Source organism: Nerophis ophidion, linkage group LG07, assembly GCF_033978795.1.
Source record: "Nerophis ophidion isolate RoL-2023_Sa linkage group LG07, RoL_Noph_v1.0, whole genome shotgun sequence".
Lineage (NCBI taxonomy): Eukaryota > Metazoa > Chordata > Actinopteri > Syngnathiformes > Syngnathidae > Nerophis > Nerophis ophidion.
In genome coordinates, this window is record NC_084617.1 from 77,238,070 (window position 1) to 77,261,724 (window position 23,655).

At 41.8% G+C, this 23,655-nt stretch overlaps 2 protein-coding genes and 1 long non-coding RNA gene across 3 annotated transcripts in view; 1 reads left to right on the forward strand and 2 right to left on the reverse strand.

The window, feature by feature from the left end:
• LOC133556837 (alpha-L-iduronidase-like) overlaps nucleotides 1–18,362 on the forward strand; it is a 51,356-nt gene extending 32,994 nt beyond the window's left edge. The window contains exon 15 of the mRNA XM_061907147.1: nucleotides 17,603–18,362. Within this exon, the coding sequence (XP_061763131.1) occupies nucleotides 17,603–17,618 (16 nt within the window). The 3' untranslated portion in view covers nucleotides 17,619–18,362. The remainder of the gene's footprint in view (nucleotides 1–17,602) is intronic.
• Nucleotides 4,456–10,134, reverse strand: LOC133556833 (uncharacterized). The gene is made up of 4 exons (XR_009807610.1): nucleotides 9,997–10,134; nucleotides 7,030–7,084; nucleotides 6,852–6,950; nucleotides 4,456–4,681 (listed from the first exon to the last, which is right to left on the reverse strand). It is a non-coding gene; the product is annotated as an uncharacterized LOC133556833 (long non-coding RNA).
• LOC133556839 (potassium voltage-gated channel subfamily V member 2-like) lies at nucleotides 17,187–22,443 on the reverse strand. The gene is made up of 2 exons (XM_061907149.1): nucleotides 21,014–22,443; nucleotides 17,187–17,779 (listed from the first exon to the last, which is right to left on the reverse strand). The coding sequence occupies exons 1-2, from the start codon at nucleotides 22,340–22,342 to the stop codon at nucleotides 17,525–17,527; spliced, it is 1,584 nt and encodes a 527-aa protein (XP_061763133.1). The 5' UTR covers nucleotides 22,343–22,443; the 3' UTR covers nucleotides 17,187–17,524.
• Nucleotides 22,444–23,655: the final 1,212 nt, after the last annotated feature.

Consider the following 23,655-nt stretch of genomic DNA (forward strand, 5'->3'; position numbering starts at 1 on the left):
TTTTTTGCAGGAAATTCCTGAAAACATTGAAGTGCTTTGTTGTTTAGAGCAGTGTTGGTCAACCTTTTGGAGACATGGCACATTTTTTTCATTGAAAAAATCCAAAGGCACACCACCAGCAGAAATCATTCAAAAATGAAACTCCATATTGACTGTAAAAAGTAAAAAGTGGTCGTGGCAATTGTTGGATATGACTTTAAGGCATAACCAAGCATGCATGACTATAGTGGAATTGTCATAGGATGCCACCTGTGCAACCAATCTAGTCCTGAAATTTCCTTGCTCCTAAATATTCCAAAGTCAACTTTATTATAAGAAAAGTGAAGAGTTTGGGAACAACAGCAACTCAGCCACCAAATGGTAGGCCAGGTAAACTGACAGAGAGGGGTCGGTAGATGCTGAAGCGCATAGTGCAAAGACTTTCTGCACAGTCAGTTGCTACACAGCTCCAAACTTCATGTCACCTTCCAATTAGCCCACGTACCGTACGCAGAGAGCTTCATGGAAATGGGTTTCCATGGCCGAGCAGCTGCATCTAAGCCATACATCACCAAGTGCAATGCAAAGTGTGGGATGCAGTGGTGTAAAGGACATCGCCACTGGACTCTAGAGCAGTGGAGAAACCTTCTCTGGACTGATGAATCACACTTTTCCATCTGGCAATCTGATGGACCAGTCTGGGTCTGGAGGTTGCTACATTTCAGACTGCATTGTGCCCAGTGTGAAATTTGGTGGAGGAGGAATTATGGTGTGGGGTTGTTTTTCCAGGAGTCGGGCTTGGCTCCTTAGTTCCAGTGAAAGGAACTTTGAATGCTCCAGGATACCAAAACATTTTGGACAATTCCATGGGATGGCACTTCCAAGTTCATATGTCAGTCAAGGCAGGTGTCCAAATACTTTTGGCAATATAGCGTATGTGTAACTCTGACGACATAAATAGACCAAAAACAAAGTGTTACAATCCCTCTGTTGTATTGATAAAGTGATAAAAGGCACGAAACAAGCTTTTGTTTAAATGTGGCGCTTTTGTTTTTTGCTGAGCAGCTGTCATGTCAGCAGAGGCTCAGGTGTGCTTCTCATGTCATGTCAGTAGAGGCTCAGGTGTGCTTCTCATGTCATGTCAGTAGAGGCTCAGGTGTGCTTCTCATGTCATGTCAGTAGAGGCTCAGGTGTGCTTCTCATGTTATGTCAGCCGAGGCTCAGGTGTGCTTCTCATGTCATGTCAGCAGAGGCTCAGGTGTGCTTCTCATGTTATGGCAGCAGAGGCTCAGGTGTGCCTGGAGGAAGTGGCTTGTCCCCCGTTAAGTAACACCTCTATAAATACCCACAGACATAACATGCTGTTAAACAGACGCTTTAAAAATCGTTGATTTTTCTTGGTAGAACCTTTGCGCTAAATCAGCTGAGGTGTACCTGCTAACGAGGTCAGTGAGTATAAATTGCTGGCATGTAATATCGTGCATGGAAATGATCATAAATGGAAATATTGCAGAAGGTATTTTTAAAGGCAGCTAAGTTCAGACGAGGGGCAAAGCTTAAGTTGAATTAGAGTACCACACCTGACATAAGATGTTCAAACAGAAGTCATGCAAAGTAGCACAGGTTATAAACTGGTTATAAACTGGTTATGCACGCCTGCTTAACTAAGCAGACATGACCTCACCTGGTCTGGACCGGTCATGTCAGGTGGCGGCCATGTCATCCACACAACAAACTACACTCCACATACTCGTCAACTCTCACACTTTGTCATATTTTGCCCTCTAAATTTAATCATCCATCCATCCATCCATTTTCTACCGCTTATTCCCTTTTTGGGGTCGCGGGGGGCGCTGGCGCCTATCTCAGCTACAATCGGGCGTAAGGCGGGGTACACCCTGGACAAGTCGCCACCTCATCGCAGGGCCAACACAGATAGACAGACACGGGGAGAACATGCAAACTCCACACAGAAAGATCCCGAGCCTGGATTTGAACCCAGGACTGCAGGACCTTCGTATTGTGAGGCAGACGCACTAACCCCTCTGCCACCGTGAAGCCCCTAAATTTAATCATTTTCCGGTAAACCTACTGTATTTAAAGTTTAATTTGCAGGGTTGGTCTGGTAGAGATGTATTTTCTTGATGTGAAGGTAGTTCAAAATGAACACTTGAGCACAAGCGTGTACAAAAAAAGATTGACATTAAGATTTTTAGACTATTCTGGTTTTCACCCACCTGCTCTGAAGAAAGGTCTCCCGCGTAGTCAGTGATTAAGTCGGGGGATCTGTCATGATGACTTTGTTTTCTGGGGAACTTTGCAATTGTTTTTAGTGAAATGTTAGATAGAAAAGGTCTTGATGAATAAATGATAAATGTGTTGTACTTGTATAGCGCTTTTCAACCTTCAAGGTACTCAAAGCGCTTTGACACTACTTCCACATTCACACACACATTCACACACTGATGGAGGGAGCTGCCATGCAAGGCGCCAACCAGCACCCATCAGGAGCAAGGGTGAAGTGTTTTGCTCAGGACACAACGGACGTGACGAGGTTGGTGCTAGGTGGGATTTGAACCAGGGACCCTCGGGTTGCGCACGGCCACGCCGTCCCTGAAGGTGAAGAATATTGATTATGTAGTGGAATTTCCGAACCTTTTGTACCATATTTTATGTCAAAGTCCGGAAAGAGAGCGAGGTCGAAAAGCATTAAGAAGGACACAACAGTAGTGGAATGTCTGCTCGTTCCCTTTTGTCTATTCTGAACCACAGGGAGAGCATATGTGGGTTAGAGTTCAACGTATGGTTGGTCTGACCATTCTACAAAATGTTTTGTTTATTATGACTAAGGGAGTCAAGGATGTTGCAGAACAAACAGGTCCAAAACAACGGGACCTTGACACATGAGGGAATCCTATAAATGGCCCAGTAGACCAAGGCTATGTGTGACTCGCATCATTCTCGACTCATCCAACTCCTGCAGAGGACGTTGTCTGTTTGCTTGGACAATTCAAACCAACTTTGTCCCTTTTGATTATGGGTAAATAAAACTTTTGTACTAAATTCACTTTTGTTGCTGTTTAAGATTCGGACCATCCACCACAATAGGAAGTATTTACTGAAATCAAGTCTTTGTGCTATTACCTTTTCCAAACATTATCGATACTTGGAATTTCAAGATACTGCCACATTTTAAAGAGTGATCCTCAGGCAGGTCATGTATTTCAGGAGTTCCCCAATTTAGCTCATTAACGTGTTCCTAATTTAAGAGACAAAATAGTCCGAGCAGATTGTTTTATTCCTCTGCAACATTTTCTATCATCTCGCCCCAGAGGTCGTTTCTTGTGTGGCAACTGTGCTCTTTGAAACTGACAAAGAAATCAAATAAGTTATTAGTTTTTTTGTTCCCATTCATGGAACGAAAAAGTACCGTATTTTTCGGATTATAAATTGCTCCGGAGTATACGTCGCACCGGCCGAAAATGCATAATAAAGAAGGAAAAACAACATATATACGATGCACTGGAATTTAAGTCGCATTTTGAAAGGCAAATTAAAATAAATAAAGAATAGTGAACAACAGGCTGAATAAGTGTAGGTTATATGAGGCATAAATAACCAACTGCTATGTTAACCTAACATATTATGGTAAGAGTCATTCAAATAACTATAACATATAGAACATGCTATACCTTTACCAAACTATCTCTCACTCCTAATCCATAAATTCTATGAAATCTTCTTCCTGGATGTGGCTTCTAAACAACTCTGCCAACTCCAAAGGTATGCGCCGCTTCCTCTTTTTTTCTGCTGCATATTTCACTACATCCAGCTTGTAATCTGCACTACATGATTTCCATTTCAATGCCATTTTTGTTCAGCCCTTCTCACTTTTTATAAATTACCGCCAACGTTGAAATGATCCATTTTAATAGCTATGGCAGTAGCAGTTAGCAGTTAGCATCTGATGACCCTCCCCGCTGAATTCTTATTGGTTGACGTGTGTCTGACGATTGCTGACATTTTCTTCGTCTCTTCCGCGAATGAGCTAAATAATATTGTTTGATATTTTACGGTAATGTGTTAAATTCACACATAAGTCGCTCCGGAGTATAAGTCGCTCCCCCGGCCAAACTATGAAACAAACTGCGACGTATAGTCCGAAAAATACGGTAATGACAAAACATGCATTGTCCCAAATGCCTTGTTGACGCATTTCCAGGTTTTTGCCGGAGCGCTGAGTTTGACACCTGCGATCTAATCCCTGCAAGTACTATACTTAAGTCTACATTCTTACATGAAGGGAATACATTTTGAAATGACTTACATTCCCTCAGCAAGATGAGCCTGCATAGATAAGAAATGCAGAGTTGTAACGACATTCTAAGTTGAGAATGTAATGAATGCAGGAGCAGTAGTTGGGAGTGTGGTATTTGTGTCTTTTGGAAGCATGGAAGGCCTACATTATCACACAAGTTTGTTAACCACATGATTTATTACTAAATCTGAACTTAATATTTACAGTTCCAGAGACATGACTCCATGTGAGGGTTTCTAACAAGCAGAATAAAAGACTTGTACGAGTGTGTGGACGTCCACATCACAGGTGAGTGAGAGGCCCAGCATGGATGTTGTTGGAGTTGCTCCAGAATGAAAATTGTCCTGGAAGTGAAGGTCTATTTCAGGATGGTGTCATCATTGGCTGTGAAGACAACAAAAAAAACAATACATAAAAATCATGAAAATATTTACTACTGGTATTCCAACAATATAAAATATAAATTAAAGCTGCAAGCAGCGATGGCTGCTGCCCCCGTGACCCAAGCCCAGAAAAGCGGTAGAAGATGGATGGATGGATGATTACACAGAGAAAAAGTTGTATACACATGTGTATTACATCAGTCTCATAGTAATAACAGTTGTAAAGTGGCTTGGACATTTTATAAGGATGCCTTGGTGCGGCCATTTTGAGACTCTAATGCATGGTGAATGTAATGCAGTTGTTGTATTGAAGTGGGAATTGCAAACTTCCTGTTGATTTGAGATGGGGGCGGTCAGTGTATGAAATATAGGTCTCAGTGAGACCTATATTGAGGGTTTTGTTTCATGTGAGTATGACAGTCCTACAGTTTTGTTTGAGCAGAAAGCCGCCATTTTGTGACAACAGCAGCAGCGCAATGGTTCTTTGCGGGCTCATAAAATCCAAACCGGGGTAGTAATTAAAACTCTTTAACTTTTAATCAGAAGGGTTCAATCTCTCTCCTGTGCTTATTTGAAGCCAAAACGACAAACGGCCTCAGAGGAGATAATGGTTGAAAAAAATGCGACATTTTTTAGCCAACTTTTGTATTGAAGTGGGAATAGCAAACTTCCTGTAGATTTTAGCCGGGGGGTCTCAGTGGAGTAAATATAGGTCTAACTGAGACCTACATAGTGGTTTGTGTTTCATATTTCTACGACATTCCTACTGGAAGTTACAGACAGTTTTGTCTGTGTTTTCTTCCTAGGGGGCGTTAGAGCGCAATTTTGAGTTTTGGGGTTAAGTTTTTTGATTAGATCGCAATTCTTGCCAGTCCTGATGTGTCAAATTTGGTGAGTTTTGAAGCATGTTAAGGGGGTCAAATTACAGCTCAAAGAGGCGGCGGTATAATAATAATAATAATAATAAAACCTTAGAAATTCAATAGGGTCCTCTGTCCCAAAGGGACATCAGTCCCTAATGTGTTTTACAATAATAAAGTGAGTCTATGAACAGTGGGCTGGCCTGGATGCTGGGCTTCAGCATGATGATTAAATCAGTGTTTTTCAACCACTCAGATCATCTAGTTTCACCTTTTTGGATTAAAAATATTTTTTGCAAACCAGTAATTTTAGTCTGCAAATGATGTGTTGTTGTTATGTGTCGGTGCTGTCTAGAGCTTGGCAGACTAACCGTGTAATACTCTTCCATATCAGTAGTGCCAGCCGGTAGCTAATTGCTTTGTAGATGTCGGAAACAGCGGTAGGCAGTGTGCAGGTAAAAAGGTGTCTAATGATTAAACCAAAAGTAAACAAAAGGTGAGTTCCTTTAAGAAAAGGCATTGAAGCTTAGGGAAGGCTATGCAGAACCAAACTAAAACTGGCTGCAAAGTAAACAAAAACAGAATGCTGGACGACAGCAAAGACTTACTGTGGAACAAAGACATTGTACATCCGAACATGACATGACAATCAACAATGTCCACACAAAGAAGGATAAAAACAACTGAAATATTCTTGATTGCTAAAAAAAAAAGATGCGAGGAATATTGCTCAAAGGAAAATACCACCAAAATAGGAGCGCCATACAAGAAGTAAAACACTGTACACAGGAAAAGAGCAACAAAGTGCAAATAAGTCAGGGTGTGATGTGACAGGTGGTGACAGTACACCTACTTTGAGACAAGAGCTATAGTCATGCATGCTTGCTTATGCTTTAAAGTCATATCCAACAATTGTGACAAACACTTTTTACTGTCTACTGAGTTTTGTTTTATTGTGATTTCTGCTGGTGGTGTGTCTCCACATTTTTTCAACGCAAAAAATGTACCTTGGCTCCAAAAAAGGTTGAAAAACTGGATTAAATGATCAGTCTGAGGCTAAATCCCTTGTTGTCTGACAGCGAAATGAGCAAATGAGCAATTTTGAAGTATGAATCACTGAAGAAGCATTTTCCATCTCTTCCTTCTGAGTTAATATGAAGAATTGAACAATTATTTCAGTGTATTTTCTTTATTGAAAAAGACTAGTTGATAAGAGAATTTCTTCCAAAACCAGAAACGCAACGTTTGGCTGAATATTTTCTGTGGCTGAAATGTTGGTGCGTGACTATTAAAAGATGTCTGACATGATACCTTCTGCAAGCTGCTTGGCGATGCGCTCCTGCTCCTCACGGATCTTCTTCTCCTCTTCCTCGATCCTCCGCTCCTCAGCCGCAATGGGCTTCAGTGTGCCTGGGGACAGTAGTGTGTGTCAGGGACATTTATACTACAGAACCAGACTCTGGAGTGTCTTTGTGTTGCAGTAGCTTACCATATCTCATCTTGCCATAAAAGACACCAGCAATCAAAGCTGAATACCTGGCGGTCTGGAATGTAAAGTTGCACACAACACAGGTAAATACGGGGGTGGCCAATGTAGAAGTTCAGTCTCACTTTTCTAGTAAATATACTTCTCAGATTTAACTCACTTTTCTCAGTCGTAGCTCATTTTTATCACATTTGAATTGTCATTAATTCTTGACTAAATATTAAATCTATATGTTAAGCCATCCATCCATCCATTTTCTACCACGTATTCCCTTATCTAAATGCTAAATCAAACCTAAATTTTAAATATGCATTTATGTAAAATATAAATGTTTGATCTAGAAAAAAAGCTAGATTAGGTGGTTCGAGCATCTGGTCAAGATGCCTCCCTAGGGAGGTGTTTAGGGCACGTCCAACCGGTAGGAGGCCACGGGGAAGACCCAGGACACGTTGGGAAGACTATGTCTCCCGGCTGGCCTGGGAACACCTCGGGATCCCCCGGGAGGAGCTGGACCAAGTGGCTGGGGAGAGAGAAGTCTGGGCTTCCCTGCTTAGGCTGCTTCCCCCGCGACCCGACCTCGGATAAGCGGAAGAAGATGAATGGATGTTAAATCTAAATCTATGTTAAGTCTAAACCTAAATCTTAAATATAGACCTAAATTTAAAATTCCAATGTCGAATGTAAGTGCTAAATTTTAAACCTAAACTTTCCATCTTCTTCAACTTAGCCAAGGTCGGGTCGCGGGGGCAGCAGCCTAAGCAGGAAAGCCCAGACTTCCTTCTCCCCAGCCACTTGGTCCAGCTCTTCCTGGGGGATCCCGAGGCGTTCCCAGGCCAGCCGGGAGACATAGTCTTCCCAACATGTCCTGGGTCTTCCCCGTGGCCTCCTACCAGTCGACTTGCCCTAAACACCTCCCTAAGGAGGCATTCAGGTGGCATCCTGACCCGATGCCCGAACCACCTCATCTGGCTCCTCTCCATGTGGAGGAGCAGCGTCTTTACTTTGAGTTCCTCCCGGATGGCAGAGCTTCTCACCCTATCTCTAAGGGAGAGACCCACCACCCGGCGGAGGAAACTCATTTGGGCCGCTTGTACCCGTGATCTTATCCTTTCGGTCATGACCCAAAGCTCATGACCATAGGTGAGGATGGGAACGTAGATCGACCGGTAAATTGAGAGCTTTGCCTTCCGGCTCAGCTCCTTCTTCACCACAACGGATCGATACAACGTCCACATTACTGAAGACGTCAACATTCCATTTATTTCCAAACGGTTGATTTATATAGGCTAGTAAGGTCAAGTTTCGGCTACCTTGCCTCTGCAGCCTTCATTGGCGGTGTCACATGATGTTAGCGTGATGTCATCTGTGACGTGTTACGTGGATAGTTCCATCCCACCTGAGGTGGTGGGTCAGGTACATAACTTGACCTTACGAGCCTGAACAAATCATCCATTCATAAATACACATCAGTAGGCTGAATGAACCTTTTCAACATAACATTCAATTTAAACTTAAATGTGATGAATGCAGTTGAGATGGACTCCACTACCAACCCAAGAAAAATCTCAGACTCAGTGGCCTAGTGCAGTGGTTCTCAAATGGGGGTACTTGAAGGTATGCCAAGGGGTACGTGAGATTTTTAAATAATATTCTAAAAATAGCAACAATTCAAAAATCCTTTATAAATATATTTATAGAATAATACTTCAACAAAATATGAATGTAAGTTCATAAACTGTGAAAAAAAATGCAACAATGCAATATTCAGTGTTGACAGCTAGATTTTTTGTGGACATGTTCCATAAATATTGATGTTAAAGATTTATTTTTTGTGAAGAAATGTTTAGAATGAATCCAGATGGATCTCTATTACAATCCCCAAAGAGGGCACTTTAGTTGATTACTTCTATGTGAAGAAATCTTTATTTATAATTGAATCACTTATTTGTCAACAAGTTTTTACCTATTTTTATATCTTTTTTTCCCAAATATTTCAAGAAAGACCACTACGAACGAGCAATATTTGCACTGTTATACAATTTAATAAATCAGAAAGTGATGACATAGTGCTGCATTTTACTTCTTTATCTCTTTTTTACAACCAAAAATGCTTTGCTCTGATTAGGAGGTACTTGAATTAAAAAAAAATTTGACAGGGGGTACATCACTGAAAAAAGGTTGAGAACCAGCGGCCTAGTGGTTAGAGTGTCCGCCCTGAGACGGGTAGGTCGTGAGTTCAAACCCTGGCCAAGTCATACCAAAGACTATAAAAATGGGAGTCATGACCTCCCTGCTTGGCACTCAGCATCAAGGCTTGGAATTGGGGGTTAAATCACCAAAAATGATTCCCAGGCACGCCCACCACTGCTGCTCACTGCTCCCCTCACCTCCCAGGGGGTGATCAAGGGTGATGGGTCAAATGCAGAGGACAAATTTCACCACACTTTGTGTGTGTGTGTGTGTGTGTGTGACTATCAGTGGAACTTGAATTTTAAAAATGGACAAGCTGTAGAAAATGGATGTGATGAAATTGTGTTAAATCTGAGAAATATCTGCTACTAAACTTTTATATTTGGCACCCCACAGGTGAAGAGGGCAACAAAGCATGACATCACATGGTGGTTGTATTGGGTTAATAAGTGCAATGTAATAGTTTGACACATCCATCCATTTTCTACCGCTTGTCCCTTCCAGACATGTCAACACCGCGTTGTACTTGCAACATTTACGTTACATGCTGACTGCATTTTGACACTGGCGTCTTCATTTCCCTTGTCAAGTTGAAACAGTGACATTTAACATCATTGTTTGAGGTGAAAGCAACAACAATATTGATGCTAAAAGACTTAGCATTAGCACGGGGACAGCTAACAGCAGCTAGCATGTATTAGCTTCTGCCGAGCTGGACTCCAGATGACGATCACAACAAAAGTGGAGCAAATGATAAAAAGCATGTTAGGGTAAACTTACTTTAATGAGCGGAGACACAGCGACCGGGGGAGCCATGACTTTATCGGGCTGGTAGTTAGCAGCAGAGGTCACTTTAGCGCCGCACAGGATTGTGGGAAAACTTCTTCCTCTTCTGTTTAATGGCGGTTGGCAAGCATTCTTCCGGTGTGCATAGCGCCACCTACTGAAATGGAGTGTGAACTTTTTTAATTTTTTTGATTGCAACTTTTATTAGTAGATTGCACATTACAGTACATATTCTGTACAATTGACCACTAAATGGTCTATATTATTTATTTATCCCAGTGTCTTTTTTTAAATATGTGTATAATGATTTATATCCTATGTTATTCTTATCTTTTTTTACCATGAATTGATTAGATAGATAGATATAGTACTTTATTGATTCCTTCAGGAAAATTAAAATTCCAGCAGCAGTGTACAGAGTTGAGATCAATTTAAAAAAAGTAAAAAGTAAATAATGGGGGTTTAAATGGAAACAAAATAGAGAAATATTACAATAAGAATAAAAAATAAATAGCTCCCCCCCCCCCCCCCCTGGATATTGTGAAAGTCCAGTCCTTTGTGGATCCAACATAACGGTGAAAGTCCAGTCCAAAATGGATCCAATATAGTAGCGAGAGTCCCGTCCATAGTGGAGCCAGCAGGAAACCATCCAATTGGGATCTTATTGACAAGATCTATCTGATATTACTGTGCTTCATCTCCATGTTTCCTTCTTTTGCCTACCTGTCTGCTAACTGGTTGCCCACAACTCCAACGTGAGCAGGAACCCAGAGAAATGTTACCTTTTTTACTTGATTTATTCTGCAGATTGCCTGAACTATTTCATAAACTAAATCTTGTCTTGTTTCCGATGCTATGTTTTTTATGCTCATCAAAGCACTGCTGGAGTCCGAGCACAAGACTACTTTCCTTCTACGCCCTATAAATTGCTACCAATTCCCCCGTAAAAACAAATAACTTATCACTGATTCTTTTATTCAATGCTATGTTTCCTTGTGGGATAACTTTATTATTTATACTTAGTGATGCATCTGTATGTACTATGATGTTCCTCAATCCATTGCTTTACCTGCTAACTATTTCAATGTCTATTCTTTAATAATTGCATGTTCACCTTTGGGTTGTCACACATCCATGGTGGTGTTGCAGGGATTGGTAACCCTGACTTTAACATCGTCAAAAGGCTAGAGTGTACAAATAAGTTTAAATGCTTCTACTGAGGTAGCATCTCTAACTGTTAGAGGTAGAACATTCCAGAGTACTGAAGCCCCGATAGAAAAGGCTTTATAGCCCGCAGACTAGCCATTCCCATTATGGGAAAGCGGTGAATTAACGTGGACTCCGACTTAAACAAGTTGAAAAACTTATTGGGGTGTTACCATTTAGTGGTCAATTGTAGGGAATATGTACTGTACTGTGCAATCTACTAATAAAAGTATCAATCAATCAATCAAAGTTGTCATTGTTACAATGCTGCCCCCCTCTGGACATGAGCAAAAACGTTTTGTAAAACATTTGCACACAGTGGTAGAAAATGGATGGATGGATGGGTTTCTTTACATCAGGGGTGGCCACACTTTTTCTGCAGGCGAGCTACTTTTCAATTGACCAACTCGAGGGGATCTACCTCATTTATATATATCATTTATATTTATTTATTTATGAAAGAGACATTTTTGTATACAAGTTAAATGTGTTTAATGATAATACAAGCATGTGTAACACATATAGATGTCTTTCTTTCACAAAGACAAGAATATAAGTTGGTGTATTACCTGATTCTGATGACTTGCATTGATTGGAATCAGACAGTAATGATGATAACGCCCACATTTTCAAATGGAGGAGAAAAAAAGTTGTCCTTTCTGTACAATACCACATGAAAGTGCTTGGTTTTTGGCATCTAATTCATCCAGCTTCCATACACTTTACAAGAAAAACATTGGCGGCAAATTCCGTAGCTTGCTTGATTGACATTCACGGCACCCGAGGGTCTTGTGAGATGACGCTGGCTGCTGCCAGTTCATTATTATGAAAAAATGACAGAGAGGAAGGCGAGAAACACTTTTTATTTCAACAGACTTTCGCGCCGTCCCTTCCGTCAAAACTCTAAAGGCCGACTGCACATTTCCTATCTTCACAATAAAAGCCCTGCTTCATGCTGCCTGCGCTAACAAAATAAGAGTCTCGGAAAGCTGGCGTGCACAAGTGATGTGCACGCCAGCTTTCTGAGGGATCGCTTGTGTACGCCAGTTTTCCGAGACTCTGTATTTAGTTAGCGCAGGCAGCATGAAGCAGGGCTTTTATTGTGAAGATAGGAAATGTGCAGTCGGCCTTTAGAGTTTTGACGGAAGGTACGGCGCGAGAGTCTGTTGAAATAAAAAGTGTTTCTCGCCTTCCTCTCGATCATATTTTCATAATAATGATCTTGCAGCAGCCAGCGTCATCTCACAAGACCCTCCGGTACCGTGAATGTCATTTAAGTGACGTCTTGGTGAAGATTGATGATCACTCATTTTTAGGTCTATTTTTTTTAAAAGCCTGGCTGGAGATCGACTGACACACCCCCCGCGGTCGACTGGTAGCTCGCGATCCACGTAATGGGCACCCCTGATTTACATATTGTTGTATATTTTCACATTGTCATTTGATGAATAACTATGTCAGTCATGCAGTTATTATTTTATGACTCAACTACTATTGTTGGGTAGTCATGTATGGATGGCCAAATGGGACAAAGTTAGATAAGTGAATGCATATTTAATTATTTCTCAAATAGGTTGATTGACAAAACTAAATCTGGTCCTACTGTGTGAATGTTGTCTGTGTTGGCCCTGTGATCAGGTAGCGACTTGTCCAGGGTGTAGCCCGCCTTCCGCTTGAGTGCAGCTGAGAAAGACTCCAGCACCCCCTGCTACCCCCACCGTAGAAAATGGATGAATGGATGGATGGATGTGAATGATTGGAAAATACAATCATGTAATGTATTTTTTTAATGTAAAATTATTTCATTAATTATTGATTTCATCTTTTTTTTTTTTTTTTTTTGGCAATATGCATACGTTTTTTTTTTTGTAAAAACCTAAGCTGGTAAAAACACAGCCGAATACAAAAATAGCCAACATATTCACACCAGCAGACAAGATTTTATTCCGGAATTGTCTATTTGACTTCCATCATGTGACTTGTCATAAAACCTGCCCAGTCGTGATTTAATGTTTGTCTCGTGCTACTTTTATTTACTCCATTACATTTACTAAAGTTACTTTTTGGATATATTGGACTTTTTGAATCAGCATACTTTTACTTGAGTATGTTTGTGAAGAACAAAAAGTACTTTTATTGAGTGAATGTCAATCAATCAATCAAGTTTACTGACATAACCCTTAATCACAAATGTCTTAAAGGTCTGCGATTTCATTTTGAGAAATTCCCGTAGTTTCAAGAGCGATTTACATATTTAGCTATTTGCTTACTTTGACCGACTCGTGCCGTCCTGCGGGTTCCATGGACCACCAAGGAAGGACATGACTTCGAGCAGGATTGACTTGCTTTATTTTCTCACACAAGCTTGTCTGTGGTCGGGTCGCTCTTCCGCTGCTCGCTCCGTCGTCTGCTTTTCAGCAGCACGTACTTCAGTCCGTTCAGCCTCTTATTGTCTCTGACTCCGTCGTTGGATGTATTTTTTCTCGCTCCGCACAATCACCAGCCCCGTTCTCTCCTCCTTCTCCCCTTTTATACAGTGAGAGGAGATACATTAATCATATACAGGTGCACGATCCACACTCCAGCGTGCCCTGCCTCTCTCTGTCGGACTGTCGGCTCCGCCTCTTCACTCTTGGAAACAACTTTTTAACGTCCGTCTATTACTCAACAATCATCAATAACAAGCCACTATTTCCCACTGTCAACCATCTCCTCACACCCCAGTACCCTCATATCACACATCTCAGCAATAAACTGCAAAGTTTTTTTGGACTATTTTATATTCCGCCTGATTGTAGCTGAGATGGGCGCCAGCGACCCCAAAAAAGGGAATAAGCGGTAGAAAATGGATGGATGGCTATTCCAAATTGACATTATCCCCTTGTCTCTCGGGACTCTGCACAGCTTGGTTCCTGACAGCCCACAACACCCGCTACACGTCTGACATGTTTCACAGCAGGAGGTGGAGAAGATGATCCATACTTCAAAATCATGCTGGATCTCACTCCTTCTGCCCTGCTAAAAAGTCACCTTGACTTCCTCACCACCAAAATAAAAATAATCAAGCGCTCCCTCAAACCTGACACAGTCCCCACTGCTTAGAAAACAGCTGGAATCAAACCCCTCCTGGAAAAAAAACAACCTCCTGATCCCAAACTCCTTTCAAACTTCAGACCAGTCTCTAACCTTCCATTCATACACAAACTCTCCAAAAAGTCATCTCCTCTTTGGTCCTCAAGCATCTCAAATAAATGAAAACTATGAAAAACTCAGATCGGGTTTCCACCTCTCTTACAGCACGGAAACAAATCTCATTGATCTGCTGATGTCCTCGGACTTGGGTTTCACGTCTCTCCTCATTCTTCTCAACCTCTCTGCTGAGTTCCATCTAACATAATAGTGAGAGTCCAGTCCATAGTGGATCTAACATAATAGTGAGAGACCAGTCCGTAGTGGATCTAACATAATAGTGAGAGTCCAGTCCATAGTGGATCTAACATAACAGTGAGAGTCCAGTCCATAGTGGATCTAACATAATAGTGAGAGTCCAGTCCATAGTGGATCTAACATAATAGTGAGAGTCCATTCCATAGTGGATCTAACAAAATAGTGAGAGTCCAGTCCATAGTGGATCTAACATAATAGTGAGAGTCCAGTCTATAGTGGATCTAACATAATATTGTGAGAGTCCAGTTCTTAGTGGATTTAACATAATAGTGAGAGTCCAGTCCATAGTGGATCTAACATAAGAGTGAGAGTCCAGTCCATAGTGGATCTAACATAATAGAGTCCAGTCCATAGTGGATCTAACATAATAGTGAGAGTCCAGTCCATAGTGGATCTAACATAATAGTGAGAGTCCAGTCCATAGTGGATCTAACATAGTAGTGAGAGTCCAGTCCATAGTGGATCTAACATAATAGTGAGAGTCCAGTCCATAGTGGATCGAACATAATAATGAGAGTCCAGTCCATAGTGGATCTGACATAATAGTGAGAGTGTCCAGTCCATAGTGGATCTAACAGAATAGTGAGAGTCCAGTCCATAGTGGATCTAACATAATAATGAGAGACCAGTCCGTAGTGGATCTAACATAATAGTGAGAGAGTCCAGTCCATAGTGGATCTAACATAATAGTGAGAGTCCAGTCCATAGTGGATCTAACATAATAGTGAGAGTCCAGTCCATAGTGGATCTAACATAATAGTGAGAGTCCAGTCCATAGTGGATCTAACATAATAGTGAGAGTCCAGTCCATAGTGGATCTAACATAATAGTGAGAGTCCAGTCCATAGTGGATCTAACACAATAAGGAAAGTCCAGTCCATAGTGGATCTAACATAATAATGAGAGACCAGTCCATAGTGGATCTAACATAATAGTGAGAGTCCAGTCCATAGTGGATCTAACATAATAGTGAGAGTCCAGTCCATAGTGGATCTAATATAATAGTGAGAGTCCAGTCCATAGTGGATCTAACATAATAGTGAGAGTCCAGTCCATAGTGGATCTAACATAATACTGTGAGAGTCCAGTCCATAGTGGATTCAACATAATAGTGAGAGTCCAGTCCATAGTGGATCTAACATAATAGTGTGAGAGTCCACTCCATAGTGGATCTAACATAATAGTGAGAGAGTCCAGTCCATAGTGGATCTAACATAATAATGAGAGACCAGTCCATAGTGGATCTAACATAATAATGAGAGTCCAGTCCATAGTGGATCTAACATAATAATGAGAGACCAGTCCATAGTGGATCTAATATAATAGTGAGAGTCCAGTCCATAGTGGATCTAACATAATAGTGAGAGTCCAGTCCATAGTGGATCTAACATAATAATGAGAGACCAGTCCATAGTGGATCTAACATAATAATGAGAGTCCAGTCCATAGTGGATCTAACATAATAGTGAGAGTCCAGTCCATAGTGGATCTAATATAATAGTGAGAGTCCAGTCCATAGTGGATCTAACATAATAGTGAGAGTCCAGTCCATAGTGGATCTAACATAATAGTGAGAGTCCAGTCCATAGTGGATCTAATATAATAGTGAGAGTCCAGTCCATAGTGGATCTAACATAATAGTGAGAGTCCAGTCCATAGTGGATCCAACATAATAGTGAGAGTCCAGTCCATAGTGGATCTAACATAATACTGTGAGAGTCCAGTCCATAGTGGATTCAACATAATAGTGAGAGTCCAGTCCATAGTGGATCTAACATAATAGTGTGAGAGTCCACTCCATAGTGGATCTAACATAATAGTGAGAGAGTCCAGTCCATAGTGGATCTAACATAATAATGAGAGACCAGTCCATAGTGGATCTAACATAATAATGAGAGTCCAGTCCATAGTGGATCTAACATAATAATGAGAGACCAGTCCATAGTGGATCTAACATAATAGTGAGAGAGTCCAGTCCATAGTGGATCTAACATAATAATGAGAGACCAGTCCATAGTGGATCTAACATAATAGTGAGAGTCCAGTCCATAGTGGATCTAACATAATAGTGAGAGTCCAGTCCATAGTGGATCTAACATAATAGTGAGAGAGTCCAGTCCATAGTGGATCTAACATAATAATGAGAGACCAGTCCATAGTGGATCTAACATAATAATGAGAGTCCAGTCCATAGTGGATCTAACATAATAATGAGAGACCAGTCCATAGTGGATCTAACATAATAGTGAGAGTCCAGTCCATAGTGGGGCCAGCAGGAGACCATCCCAAGTGGAGACAGGTCAGCAGCACAGAGATGTCCCCAACCAATGCACAGGCGAGGCGGTCCACCCCCAGGTCCTGAATCTGGACCGCCAGCACATCCTCCATGACCACATAGTATGTACAGTAGATATTATTAATGTTGTAAATACAAATCTTTATATATCCAGAAAGTCTGGTCTTGAATAAGTAGGCATTTTTCAGAGGTCTCAAGACGGTAAGAAATACAAGAATGTGTGTGTGTGTGTGTGTGTGTGTGTGTGTGTGTGTGTGTGTGTGTGTGTGTGTGTGTGTGTGTGTGTGTGTGTGTGTGTGTGTGTGTGTGTGTGTGTGTGTGTGTGTGTGTGTGTGTGTGTGTGTGTGTGAGTGTGATGAACATAATAATGGATTCGTGGGTCAAGCATAATAAGATAAGACATTTTGAGAAAGTACACAAGTTCAGGTCACAAAAGGAAACATTGATCAGTTCAGTTGTTTATGAAGTTGTTGTTTTGTTCACCAACTCCTGGTGTGTTCATGCAGCCTGGTAGAGAATCTCCACTCAAGTTGATGAAGTGTCAGTCAGTCTAAGTCTAAGTCGGCATGAGAGTCAGTGGCCATCACCAAAGCAGTGGTTCAGCTTCTGGGAAGTTCTCTTGGTGAACCTCACTCTCCCTCTCTTCTTCAGGGAGGCTGTGTACTGATTGGACTTGAGTTTGGAGTAGTAGTCGGAGAACTTGTTGAAGAGGATGGATATGGGCAGACCGTTGAGGATGATTCCGAAAGCGATGCAAATGAAGGCAAAGAGGCGCCCCAAGATGGTCTCTGGGTAGACGTCGCCGTAGCCCACCGTGGAGATGCTGACCTGGGAAGTCAAGCCTGAGTCACTCAGTGGACTTTGGCTTCACAAAAATAATACGCTAATAACGTTAATCATGACAATAATAGTTGTGTGCTGACTCATTTTCAGCGGGTAGTCAAGTCTGTACACTAATTTGTATCCAAGTGCTGTAGTATTGCAAACCAAAAAATACAACAATAAGATCACAAGTTTGCATATGTTATTGATTGTGTTGAAGCCTGAATACTGTTTAATTAATTTACATTTTATGGAAGGTGCTTTATGTTTATTCAACCAAAAGGGGACTATTTACTTTATTTGCATGATAAGAAAATTGATATATTGAATGCTTAGAGTAATTCTATAAAGCTCACTTTAATTGTAATTATTACATTTGTCAAAAGGATTTGATGACGTAACTGTTTTAAGTGCATATCTGGCGGAAGGATCTGTGGGCTTTTTGGATGCAAAGTGTCATGGGTAATGGCTGTCAGGTGCGGTGGAATCGAGCCACACAGTTTTTTGACCTCACTCATACTTATTCTCATTCATACTTTTTCCAACTCGTACTGTAACAAACTCTCTTTATTTTGTCATTCATTTGTTCCCACATCGTGACTGTTTGATGTTTTGAATGATTAAGATCACAAGTAAACCACACAAACCAAGAAGAAGGTCTGGAGTTTTGTTTTGTTGTTGTCGCAGCAAGCGGGGTGAATGTGATAGTAGAGGAGCGTCAAGCTTAAGGCTACTTTAGGAATCTACAGATTGATTGATTGAAACTTGTATTAGTAGATTGCACAGTACAGTACATATTCTGTACAATTGACCACTAAATGGTAACACCCCAATAAGTTTTTCGACTTGTTTAATTGGGGGTCCACGTTAATCAATAATAAGTGGTTACAATTAATGCTTACAAGTCTGTGGAAAGTTAGTACCCTCTAGATCAGGGGTCACCAACACGGGCACCAGGTCGCCCGTAAGGACCAGATGAGTCGCCCGCTGGCCTGTTCTAAAAATAGCTCAAATAGCAGCACTTACCAGTGAGCTGCCTCTATTTTTTAAATTGTATTTATTTACTAGCAAGCTGGTCTCGCTTTGCTCGACATTTTTAATTCTAAGAGGGACAAAACTCAAATAGAATTTGATGAAAATCCAATAAAATATTTTAAAGACTTGGTCTCCACTTGTTTAAATAAATTCATTAATTTTTTTTACTTTGCTTCTTATAACTTTCAGAAAGACAATTTTAGAGAAAAAATACAACTTTAAAAATGATTTTAGGATTTTCAAACACATATACCTTTTTACATTTTAAATTCCTTCCTCTTCTTTCCTGACAATTTAAATACATTTTCAAGTATTTTTTATTTATTTTTTATTGTAAATAATAATAAATATATTTTAATTTAATTCTTCATTTTAGCTTCTGTTTTTTCGATGAAGAATATTTGTGAAATATTTGTGAAATATTTCTTCAAACTTATTATGATTAAATTTCAAAAAAAGTATTCTGGCAAATCTAGAAAACCTGTAGAATCAAATTTAAATCTTATTTTAAAGTCTTTTGAATTTCTTTTAAAATTTTTGTTCTGGAAAATCTATAAGAAATAATGATTTGTCTTTGTTAGAAATATAGTTTGGTCCAACTTGTTATATATTCTAACAAAGTGCAGATTGGATTTGAACCTATTCAAAACATGTCATCAAAATTCGAAAATTAATCTTAATCAGGAAAAATTACCAATGATGTTCCATTTTTTTTTTTATAATTTTTTTTTTTTTTAAAAGATTCGAATTAGCTAGTTTTTCTCTTCATTTTTTTCGGTTGAATTTTTAATTTTAACTTTTTGACTTCCCGCGGGCCGGATTTTGGACGCTGGTGGGCCATAGTTTGGGGACCCCTGATTTATACTAAAAAGGGATGTGAATCTTACAACAATATATGGTTCCATTCCTAAGCTTGATTCCACAAAATGTTCTTGATTCAAACAAGTACTCGCTTTATATTATTTGGCATTAAAATAGTATTAACACCTTTTGAAAACAGGATGTCGGCAACTAAAAGTCTGCTTGACTGCTGAGCTATGAAGTGTACTTGCAGCGAGTAAGCACTTAGACGGCCCAAAAGAACATATTTTGAAAAAACAGAATTAAAAAAAAAAAAGACTTTTTAATTTTTAATTATTGATTTTTGAAAATGATAAATCGATTTAGAATTGGAATAAATAAAAACTGCGCTTTGGATGTGAATAACAATTTTTAGCACCCCTAATATTCCATCCATTCATCATCTTCCGCTTATCCGAGGTCGGGTCGCGGGGGCAGCAGCCTAAGCAGGGAAGCCCAGACTTCCCTCTCCCCAGCCACTTCGTCTAGCTCTTCCCGGGGGATCCCGAGGCGTTCCCAGGCCAGCCAGGAGACATAGTCTTCCCAATGTGTCCTGGGTCTTCCCCGTGGCCTCCTACCGGTTGGACGTGCCCTAAACACCTCCCTAGGGAGGCGTTCGGGTGGCATCCTGACCAGATGCCCGAACCACCTCATCTGGCTCCTCTCCATGTGGAGGAGCAGCGGCTTTACTTTGAGTTCCTCCCGGATGGCAGAGCTTCTCACCCTATCTCTAAGGGAGAGACCCGCCACACGGCGGAGGAAACTCATTTGGGCCGCTTGTACCCGTGATCTTGTCCTTTCGGTCATGACCCAAAGCTCATGACCATAGGTGAGGATGGGAACGTAGATCGACCGGTAAATTGAGAGCTTTGCCTTCCGGCTCAGCTTCTTCTTCACCACAACGGATCGATACAACGTCCGCATTACTGAAGACGCCGCACCGATCCGCCTAATATTAAATGACAAAATAAAGAAATATAGCGTAAAATGATGTATTATATACGATTGAACGAGCGTGGAAACAATCCCGTCAATGTGCAGTCACATTTCTGCGTTCCTTTGATTCATAAACATGCACATGAACTCCACTGGGGAGCAGGTCTCACCAGAACACCAGCTCTAAGATGGTCATGGCCCTAATTGAAATGTAGTTTGTGACCCTATTTTGTCTTTAATTTTGCTAGAGTTAGAATTGAAAGGTTGCTCACCAAAATGAATCCTCCCGGGCTCCAAATAGAAATATCCAACTGTGTCAATCAAGTACTATCTATTTATTTAACTAAATGCGGGAGCCCTGCTCTAGAGCATTTTTCTTTGTAGTTTTTAGATCGGTACACTTGCAGACAAACTTTAAGCAAGACTTACAGACGCCCACCACCATGCGTGAGGAATGCTGGTGAAGTTGGTTTGAGGCATGTCATGCTCTACGGTATAAACCATGGCAGAGAAGCTGAAGATCCCCATGGCGATGAAGAGGAACAGGCAGCCCACTTGCTGGTAGCACTGGCGCAGCGTGAAGCCGAACGCCCGCAGGCCCGTGGAGTGTCGCGCCAGCTTCAAGATGCGAAAGATCCGCATCAGTCTCATGATCCGCAGGACTTGACCCAGTTTCCCCACCTGCCCGACCGCCTGCATGTCGGCTTCGTGCTTCATGTAGTTGTCCTCGTTGTCAAAGAACTCCAGGACGGCCTGCAAGTACTGAGGCAGGATGGCGATCAGGTCTACGGTGTTCAGCACACTCCTGCTGAAGGATTGGAGGTCCGGGGTGGACATGAGACGTAGCAGGTACTCCATGGTGAAGAAGGCGATGCACATGGACTCCACGTACTCCCAGTAGGTCTTTCCACTTAGCTGCCCCATGGGAGTCCTGTACTGCATCTCCTCCACTGTGTTCAGTGTCATGGCCACTAGTGAGATCAGGACAAAGAGACTGGAGGCCACCGCCATCAGCTTGGCCTTGACTGAGGAAAATGGCTTCTCCATCAAGTTCCAGATAGCTCGTCTCTTCTGGCCCATGAACATGTCTTGGAAGAGCTCTCCGTTCTCCTCGATCTCCACCTCAGCCTCCAGCTCCCGCTGGATCTTCAGTTGCTCGTTCAGCTCGTCCTGCCTCTCCTCGAAGGAGATGCGGCAGCAGCGGTGGGTGTTCTTGATCCTCACCCCCCAGTAGTTGATCTCTTCCAGGAAGTTGCGGGGGCACAGCTCGTCCTTGATCCACAGCACGCCGGTCCGGTAAAAATTGAAGATGCTGTGAAAGGTGTCGGGGTCTCTGTCGAAGAAGAACTCATTGCCCGTGACGGTGTAGTCGTCACACAGGTCCAGCTTCATGTTGTGGTCGGCGTAGGTGGCCAGCCGTCCTATTCTGGTCTTAGGGTACCTGGCTGCCATCTTGTAGGCTATCTGGTAAGGCTTCCCGCCTACGTTGATGTTGATCATATAGTTTGTTTTAGATGGGGATATCTGCTTGGAGGAGCCGGGCTGGGCATCGTCGTCTTCGTCTTCATACTCGGCGTAGATGTCGTAGATGTCTTTACTCAGTTCTTGCATGGAGTTCCATGTCCGCACGCAGCACTCCGCTGACGGGTAGGCGATCTCGGAAGACCTTCGTTTGACATCGGGATCTGTGACTTTGTAGTTGGGGAAGAGACTCTGTCTCCTGTTGAGAAACTGGACTACCTTGCTGGTGCTCCCCATGTCAGTGTAGAGCCTGGAGAGCAGGCAGCACTCGAATCTGCCAGCACTACTCGTGTCTAATACCCTTTTACCTACGCTTGAACAGGATGCCTCATGGCCCCATTAATGTTGCTGACTGAGACGCTCCACGTGCTTACAGGACATCTAAATACTATTATCCCCTGCTGATCTCCGAGGCGAACATAACGTTGGCCGGCCGGCATATCTCAATAAATGGGTATCAATGCCCGTTTATTTTCATTTGAACTGTAATCTATGACATTGATGGATAGTGATTTGTGTTCAAATGGGTGATTTAAGCACCATTTTTTTGTTTGTTCATGAATGCATGGAGTGTGTGATTCATTATTCAAGATGTGACTTTAAGGTTTTACTACTTACGTATAAAATACTACACGGTCTAGCTCCAGCCTATCTTGCCGATTGTATTGTACCGTATGTCCCGGCAAGAAATCTGCGTTCAAAAGACTCCGGCTTATTAGTGATTCCTAGAGCTCAAAAAAAGTCTGCGGGCTATAGAGCATTTTCCGTTCGGGCTCCAGTACTCTGGAATGCCCTCCCGGTAACAGTTCGAGATGCTACCTCAGTAGAAGCATTTAAGTCTCATCTTAAAACTCATCTGTATACTCTAGCCTTTAAATAGACCTCCTTTTTAGACCAGTTGATCTGCCGCTTCTTTTCTTTCTCCTATGTCCCCCCCTCTCTTGTGGAGGGGGTCCGGTCCGATGACCATGGATGAAGTACTGACTGTCCAGAGTCGAGACCCAGGATGGACCGCTCGTCGGGACCCAGGATGGACCGCTCGCCTGTATCGGTTGGGGACATCTCTACGCTGCTGATCCGCTTGAGATGGTTTCCTGTGGACGGGACTCTCACTGCTGTCTTGGAGCCACTATGGATTGAACTTTCACAGTATCATGTTAGACCCGCTCGACATCCATTGCTTTCGGTCCCCTAGAGGGGGGGGGGGGTTGCCCACATCTGAGGTCCTCTCCAAGGTTTCTCATAGTCAGCATTGTCACTGGCGTCCCACTGGATGTGAATTCTCCCTGCCCACTGGGTGTGAGTTTTCCTTGCCCTTTTGTGGGTTCTTCCGAGGATGTTGTAGTCGTAATGATTTGTGCAGTCCTTTGAGACATTTGTGATTTGGGGCTATATAAATAAACATTGATTGATTGATTGATTAATCAGTTTGCAATCCTCTCAGATTACGCAAAGGAAGTCATATTGAAAAGCTATTATTGGAACATCCAACATGTGTCAGGGATTCCAACTGAATGGACAAATGTTGGTTTTGATTGATACTTTTATTA

Coding starts and splice junctions, on each gene's coding strand:
- LOC133556839 (XM_061907149.1), bottom strand. CDS start 22,342: ATGGGGAGCACCAGCAAGGTAGTCCAGTTTCTCAACAGGAGACAGAGT. Junction 17,780..21,013: donor ACGCATGGTGGTGGGCGTCT/GTAAGTCTTGCT, acceptor TTGACTTCCCAG/GTCAGCATCTCCACGGTGGG.